This window comes from Capsicum annuum, chromosome 1 (genome assembly GCF_002878395.1).
Source record: "Capsicum annuum cultivar UCD-10X-F1 chromosome 1, UCD10Xv1.1, whole genome shotgun sequence".
In the NCBI taxonomy this organism is placed as follows: Eukaryota; Viridiplantae; Streptophyta; class Magnoliopsida; order Solanales; family Solanaceae; genus Capsicum; species Capsicum annuum.
Window position 1 is genome coordinate 183,177,536 of NC_061111.1, and position 8,096 is coordinate 183,185,631.

Consider the following 8,096-nt stretch of genomic DNA (forward strand, 5'->3'; position numbering starts at 1 on the left):
CTTGATTTGGTTCATGCACTGCATATTACTTGCACGCCACTAGTCCAAAACCGTGGACATAGACACCATCAAGATGGTGGATAACTTGAACTTCTTTGAGAGATACCCTTGGGGTAAGGAGTCATTTACCTTGACTCTAGACTATCTAAAGAAGCGGATAGACTTCAGCAGGCAGAAGAAGACATTTGAGACAAAGGGAGTTTCATCGTTCGCGCTCTATGGATTTCCCTGGGCATTTATGGTATTTGATTATAAACCATTGAAGTAGTTTATTATATATTGTCATTCATCTATGGCATCTATAATATACTGACTCTCAGTTATATTTTTTTATTTTTTATTTTGATTACAGATTTTGATATACGAAGCCTTTCCTGCGCTCGGCAGGGGAAATGGTAAATCAACTGAAGACCTACTGCCCATTCCCTGATTGCTCAGATGGTACACCTCAAAAGGAGATAAACTAATCGGAAGTGATCCATATTTGAACGGATGGAGCACAAAGGTGTGAAACTATTTTTTCGAATAATACTTTTACCAATATTGTGTTTCTAATCAATCACATTTGCCTATTTATCTGTAGATAGTGCACCCGTACCTTATCTCCACAAACCATGAAATAAAGCAGCACTACATGAAAAAGTTCAAAGCATTCACAGATGAACCGAAGGACATATTCATCGATGGCTTGAAGGCCCATCTGGAGGGTGTGACTGCCATCACCTCATCGGAGGATGGTGAGGATGGGGATGATGATCGGGATTTGGGTGGAAAAACTATTTCAAGGCATGTCACTCGGGGTACAGGGATGAGTAAGCCGAGAGCATCAAGAAAGACATCGATGATTGAAAATCTAGAAAAGCGTGTGTTTAGGCTGGAGGAGTCGATTAAGGACATCGTTGATTTTGTGAAAGAGAAGAGGCTGAGGAGAGCAGAAAAGGAGAAGTAAAAGAAGAGAGATGAAAATGAAGGTAATATCTGCTCTATATATTATAGAAGTTGCATATTTTATATAATCCCTTTTACTTATAACAAAATCTACACCATTCTTCATCAACCGATATCTGAGTTTATTATAAATGGTAAATACTTGAAAATGCAGGTGTGCAGGTGCAAAGTCGGCATTCAGCGGAAAGGGTGTCTGCGATGACAATGGCATTAAAAAAGCGCTCCTTGAGGTAGCAGCTTTGGAACAGGCCTCGATCAATGCTGATGAGGTGATGATCCCTGAGGTTGCAGCTGTTGTAGAGAAGGAAAATCTCGATGAAGGCAATAAAGAGAAAAAAGAAGAAAAAATGAAGTTGTTTGTGAAGAAAAAAACAAAGCTGATGGATCAACTGGTATGGAGAAGGAGGATGATGATGAACGCAGGCAGGATGAAGATGATAAAAGTGAGAAAAGTGGTTGTGAAGAAGAAAACAATGAAGGAAATGAAGAGAAAGTAGAAGAGAAGAATGCAGAAGAAGTAGAGAAAGAAGAGGGAGAAGAACATAAAAAAAAGGAAAAAATAATGCACCAGAAAAAAAGGCATCGGGGAGAAAGAAAACGAAAATAAAAATGAATTTCCGAACTTAGATGAATTTCTTAATGAAGTTACTCAGGATATCGACAAGATGCAAGTGAAAGATGAAAATGTTGAATGTTGGATGACAATGAACGTACAAGTGATCATCTTATATCGATGCATCTTAATAGATCACATGATGGGTGAATGGGCTCATATTCACCTTTTATACTTTTTAGATTTTGAGGGATCAAATTCCAACATTAGTTGGTCCAACCAACTTATCATGAGAACAAGTAACATAAAAAATAATGAAGAATTTTCTAATTCTTCAATATATATTAAATACTCAGTATGAACATATTTGAGATGCCGCAATCGTTCATGTCAATTTGATGAGCTTTTATTCTAGCAAATTCTAAGTTTACCATGACATGTACCTTTTACTTAAATAAATTTCAGATTTACTATTACCTAAATAAATTTCGGATTTGCTACTTTAGAAGTAGATTTCAAAATAACTCTTCTCAATTATTCAGCCTCTTTCAGAGGTGAGTTGTGATACCTTCACAATCAAGTGCACGTTTGCATTAATAAACTTCCCATTCCCAGGAATAGAATATAATTGTGCCTTAAGCCTATCAAATTTTGATAACTTACAACCTCTTTCATGATATTGCTACATCAGAAGCACATCGAGGCATATATATCTTTCAAAGTATATCATATACTGCTACCACTTCAAGAATGAAGCAAATTGTCATCTTTCAGACTTATCATATATTGCTACCACATTCACTTCATGGAATGGAGCATATTCAATGGACAAGTTTCATGACTTTTTATCAAATATATATTATTTTTGCCTTAGCCATCGTAATATCATTAATATGGTGCATTGAGATTCAAACTCAACGTCTTATCCATTTAAAGGCGTCTTAGGCATAACTCGATGGGAATTGAACCCAACATCTTATCATCATGGTGCATTGGAACTTTTAACCCAATATCTTACCCTCCTAATGTGATGAGACTTAAATTCATCATCATATCTTTTAATAACATTGTTCTTCATGAACAAATTGAAAGCATAAATAGCAAAAGACAAATAAAATAAGGAATCACTAACCTTGAAATTACCTTTAGATTTATAATCTCACCTTATTTGGCAGAGTCTCGTGTTGATAATGTGTTATAAAATATAAAGCAAATAAGAAGAAGAATAGAAACAAGAGAGAGTAATTATTATTTCTCTTGAGGCATCTCTTGATGGGATTAAGTACAATGAAGAAAACCCCTTTATTTATAGGGGAAAACTAACCTTGAGATTTCTAACTTTTTCATAAATAAACATTTACTATATATGGTAAAGTAGACATCCACTATATATGGTAAAGTAGACATTCACTATATATGATAATATATTTATAATAATTATACATTTTAATAAGTATGGGCTCCACCATATTCAATAGAACTTAGGCATTATTATAATTAAATAGAAAAGAGAGGACTTTTATTTAAGTTCATGATTGTAATTAAATAAAAATGATTGGGCTTTTTCTTTAAAAGTTTTGTTAATGTTCAACAAGTAAAGCATTAAAGATAACTATTATGATCAGCAAGTTAATTCTATAAAAAGATCATTATATTCTTAACCTTTTTATTAATACCTTTAAGCTGCGATCTTGAAACCAATGTTTCTATTATATAGAAAAGAAATTGTTAATGTTCAACAAGTAAAGCATTAAAGATAACTATTATGATCAGCAAGTTAATTCTATAAAAAGATCATTATATTCTTAACCTTTTTATTAATACCTTTAAGCTGCGATCTTGAAACCAATGTTTCTATTATATAGAAAAGAAAGTCTTTTAGAAAGTCAAAGACGGTAAGATGTCTAATTGTCCCTTTTAGACAAGGTTTGAGAGCAATTCAATTTAAAACATACTACTATGAGATTGATTTGAAGAAATCATCTGAGTCTATTTCGCACACGTTAATCTGCTCCATGCAACTAGCCAGGTGGAGAGTAATCATTGGCTTTACTCCAACGTGTGGAAATAGGCAAAAGCTTTACATATGCAAACTTGGGAAAAACGGAAACACGGATTGATGCTTCAGATTTTGATTACTTGAGTTGCTCAAATTACTTAACCAAGACGTGCACATGTTCAATGATATCTTTTCTCCTCTCTTTATACTACGAGAACACCAAATTTGTGTTCAATAAACGGATCAAACTATCAATGAGGTGCGTGAAAACAAGGGAATTCTAAACTTTGGTAGGCAAATTTACTGACATAAATACAGGTAGATGCAAATATAGTATCTAGTGAACTTGTGAGAAAGCTTAAAATAGAGGGGGTAAAGGGGAGTTGTTGCTTTCATACTCTTCCAATGTTCAACCAAGAGAAAAGAACTCCAATTTACTAAGGGCCCAAAATCTGCAACCAAATACACAAATATTTGAAAGCTATCTTCATAATTCAAGCCAAAGAACTTTCTCATACTGTAACAATATAAATATATAACAGACAACCCGAACGACTGCAACTTTCCGCTACAACCTACTCATCACTCACTATATAATGTGTATTACTAGCATTACAGTTTGTATGATGATGTCCAATATGTACATAGAATCTGAACCTAAGCTGCTTGCATCTGGAGATGATTACTCGCAACACGTATTTCTTCTTTCATTGGTTGATCATCCGAATCCAGTTCTGGTTGATTAAGGTTCCGGACAAATTGAGTGAATGCAGGGAAATGTTCAGGAGAAAAGAAATCAGCACCCATTCTTTGATATGTGAACAAGCTCATTTCTTTGTCACCTGACAAGTTCTTCTTTATCTGTTCCAAACCATTTGCTGCATTTGCAACCAATGAGTTTTGGCCCAAGATTTCCACTCCGTGCTTTCTGCAAGATGATGTAATTTGAGATAGCACCAACTCTGGGCTCGAGAGAGATTCGTTTGGCTGGTGATTGTCCGAGAGATCCATCCCAGGCAAGATAATTTGGCACGAATGCTTTGCAAACATCTCCACAACTTCTACATAACCATCTCTGTTGGCAGTGTTATAGAAGCCGGATGTTAGCTCGCTAGGGTGGGACCGGGTTCTATACCAAGAGTGTACAAGGGGAACTTTGCCACAAATGGAGATTGGAACGTCATGGAATGTTTCAGAGGCAAGAGAAAGAAGTTGGCTTCCATGTGAAATCAGCTGCTCTGAGTACCAAGAAAGGAAAAAGTCACCATAACTCGTCTCCCAAGATCCTCCATTCTCCTTGAAGAAGTTGCTTGTCATAGGTGGTTGATCATAACCAGGGGCGTCGTGCGGACCACCCAACCCCCAAAGAGGATTCCCATTGCTTTCAGCACACTGTGTGAGAGAACTCAGCATGTATTTATCATAGCACTGGAATTCACCAGCTCCCTGATGATTGTTCATTTTGGATGGATTGTGACGAGAAGGATAACAAAGCTCGCCTTCTGGTCCTAGACCAATGGAAATGCCCTGAAAGATGACATGATGTACTAATGTGTTTAACTTCTATGCATTGAAAGATAACTACCCTTTTTTTGTGCAGAAAATAAAACATGTAACTTACTACAGCATGTTAAAATATTCTAATAGTGTAAGAAATCTTTACGTTCAGTGTATACAAGTCAAATCCAATGCAACCATAATGCTCAAAAGCTTGAAAGTTAAACTGAACAAATTCATACCGTGATTGTGGTACCCATGAATGGGGAAAACGTAGCTTTGAAGCTCTCACAGAACTCTCTGTATACTTCAACTGGAGTCTTTCCATCAAGGACGGGAACATCAGTAACAGCAAAGGAGAGACAATCTTTATAGCTTTGTCCTGATCCGTTTTTAAAAAAGATACTAGGATCAGTTTCACCAATCCGAGAAACCCATTCTGGGAGTGGAATTTTCGCTTCCTCTGATGCATGGAAGCAAAGTGACACATGAAGCTTAAGTCCCAACTTCTGGATCATTTCAGCAAGTGCAAGGTAGCCTGTCCAGTTATACTTTCCCATGGTTTCCTTCTCAACAACTCCCCACCAGATTGGGAGTTCTATGCCATCTACACCTAGTAACTTCAGCGCTTTTAATCCAGCTGCAATTGCTCTAGCATGGTTTACTGTATTAGTATTTGAAACAGCATCAAGTGGCAACCCAACAAATAGTTTCACACCGTCAGTCTGCAAGAGTGTTTCCCATAGAGCAAGACATGTCAGTATAGCAATAGAACAATGTTTTAATAAGGAAAAAGTGTAAAAGAAAACGATAAGGTCCATGGGGCTTAAAGCAAAAAGTGAGAAATGAAGCGCACACTCCCATTAAGTGCATCATGAAATTTTCGAAAGTAAGAGAATATCAAACATATATGAATTTAGTACTATGATAATCAAATCACAATTAACATAACCAATTTTAGCATCCAATAAACAATAGCGTTGGTATTAATCCAATTTCTCATTGATGTTCCTAATTATTGAACTATTCAGGACATTTGAACTTAAGTCACTCGCAGACAGTAAAACGCAAACAGTGCACTCGCCATGCTTTGCACAAGGCAACTCCACTCCACACAAATGCTAAAAATTTACCTACATTACAATGCTGTATTCATAAATTCATAAACCGAGGACTAGGAGAATTTCTAACCAAAAAAACTTATTAATTGACTGCCGGAACAATGTAAGCTGTAGTTGCTTGATTAGAATGGTAAAAACACCACAAGACAATCGCATATCAATTTTATACCAAAAGTTTGTAGTGTTAAGGACTTCAACCAAAAACATCATTTTACTTTCCACTTAAGAGCCTGTTTGGATGAGCTGGATTTAAGTAGTTTTTAAACTCAAAGTGGTGGAGCTTATTTTATATTGAACAAAAATAATTATTTGTAGTTAAAAAAAATTAACAGACTAATCAAAGAAAAACAGTTGTCAAGCCAAAATAAAGAATTGGGCAATCCCAATTATTTGGCTTAAAAGCTAATCTGGATTTTACCCCACACTCCAAAAAGCTTAAAAGAAGCATTTAAGCCCATTCAAACAGGCTCTTACAAGTTTTTTTTCTTCCTTTTTTCACTATGTTCAAAGGCATGGAAACAACCTCTTATCATATATGCAAGGGGAAGCCCTTTATTGTTTTCACAATTCATAGATACAAAGCCCCAAATACTAAAGAAAAAACAACACGACAATTAGCATATTCTATAACACCCTCAAATTTCCAAATTTTTGCCATACAAAATGAAGAAAATAATTATAACCAATACAAGAACAAGAAGATCTATCTTACCTGCTTAGGATTTCTGTTATTCTTTGATAGGACTGGTTCAGCTTGTGAACAACCAGATGCCTTCAGACTAAACCTACTCAAACATTTTCCACCCAATTTTACACTTTGGCCAACACATATTTTTGAATTTTTCAAAGAAGAAGAGATGTTCACAACCAGATTCTTGGTAAAACTACAATTCACAGCTTCTCTGCATCCCAAATCATTCCTACCAAAATTCACCTGAGAACTTCCCATCACTGAAACCTCCATAACTTTTTCCAGAAGATTCAAGAATCTGAAATTTATAATATGACTAGAAAAATTGATCTTTTGTCACAGAAAAAGGGCTTGAAATACTAAATACTTAACAATCAGTAAAGGGGGTTTCAAGTAATTGGGTAAATGAAGGATTTAGAGCTACAAAATTTGAAGAAAATTGAAGGAATTGTAGATGTGGAATGAAGATTGAAATGGATTTGGGACCAATTTATATAAACAAAGGAAAGAGGAAAGGAAAGATGAATGTGCCACGTGTCGACTCTACAGCTAAAGAAAATTCAACCGCATAATTTTAAGCTTTCTTTATTTTTTTCTCCGAATATTCTCAACTGTTACATATTAGCAACTTGCATAATAACAACCACACCAACATACTCAAACGTAATTTGAAGTAGACCTTGTCAACTTGCATAACGTTATTTTGAATATACTGTTTTGGAAATAAACTTTTTAAAAGAAAGAATGTCGATTGTTATAGATTTTTCCTTTTTTGTTTTTTTTTTTAAATTGATAGTAAGGGAAAAAAAAGATTTTCGAATGATCATTAACAAATAAAAATTTAAATAACTAATTAATTAAACTATTAAGATTTTTTCGATCTCTTCGATCAATCGCTTAATAAACTTAATTTGTTAGATTAGTGATAAGTTTTTCAATTGATGTGTTTCTTACTCTCTTTCACACCATACATGTATAGACCTAAATAACAAATACTATTAAATAAAGAACAAACACAATAATATATTTGAAATTCAATCCCATGTTCAGAACATGCAAGAGGCTATTTTTTCCCTCTGAAATAATGACAACATCTTATTTACTGAAATTATGAAATTTTTAGAAAGTATTACCTTTTTTCAGATGTTGATGTAGAATAATTTTTTGTTAAGCTTTTTTTTTCTTATAAAAATATTTAAATAAATTATGCATTTTTATATTTAATAAAATATATTTTCTTCCAAAAGTTATATGATCCTCAAAAAAATCGATTATAATAGATTCTTT

General features: G+C 34.4%; 2 protein-coding genes across 2 annotated transcripts; one reads left to right on the forward strand and one right to left on the reverse strand.

Annotated features, from left to right (window-relative positions):
- Positions 1–634: 634 nt before the first annotated feature.
- On the forward strand, positions 635–1,555 carry LOC124898656 (histone chaperone RTT106-like). The gene is made up of 3 exons (XM_047412355.1): positions 635–945; positions 1,103–1,269; positions 1,314–1,555. Exons 1-3 carry the CDS (start codon positions 635–637, stop codon positions 1,553–1,555), a joined length of 720 nt encoding a protein of 239 aa, XP_047268311.1.
- A 2,353-nt stretch (positions 1,556–3,908) lies between these two features.
- LOC107842408 (inactive beta-amylase 9) lies at positions 3,909–7,514 on the reverse strand. Its single transcript, XM_016686244.2, has 3 exons — positions 6,831–7,514; positions 5,240–5,722; positions 3,909–5,027 (listed from the first exon to the last, which is right to left on the reverse strand). Exons 1-3 carry the CDS (start codon positions 7,080–7,082, stop codon positions 4,158–4,160), a joined length of 1,605 nt encoding a protein of 534 aa, XP_016541730.1. The 5' UTR covers positions 7,083–7,514; the 3' UTR covers positions 3,909–4,157.
- Positions 7,515–8,096: the final 582 nt, after the last annotated feature.

Coding starts and splice junctions, on each gene's coding strand:
- LOC107842408 (XM_016686244.2), bottom strand. CDS start 7,082: ATGGAGGTTTCAGTGATGGGAAGTTCTCAGGTGAATTTTGGTAGGAAT. Junction 5,723..6,830: donor ATAACAGAAATCCTAAGCAG/GTAAGATAGATC, acceptor ACACTCTTGCAG/ACTGACGGTGTGAAACTATT. Junction 5,028..5,239: donor TCATGGGTACCACAATCACG/GTATGAATTTGT, acceptor GTCATCTTTCAG/GGCATTTCCATTGGTCTAGG.
- LOC124898656 (XM_047412355.1), top strand. CDS start 635: ATGAAAAAGTTCAAAGCATTCACAGATGAACCGAAGGACATATTCATC. Junction 946..1,102: donor AGGAGAGCAGAAAAGGAGAA/GTAAAAGAAGAG, acceptor TTGAAAATGCAG/GTGTGCAGGTGCAAAGTCGG. Junction 1,270..1,313: donor GAAGGAAAATCTCGATGAAG/GCAATAAAGAGA, acceptor TTGTTTGTGAAG/AAAAAAACAAAGCTGATGGA.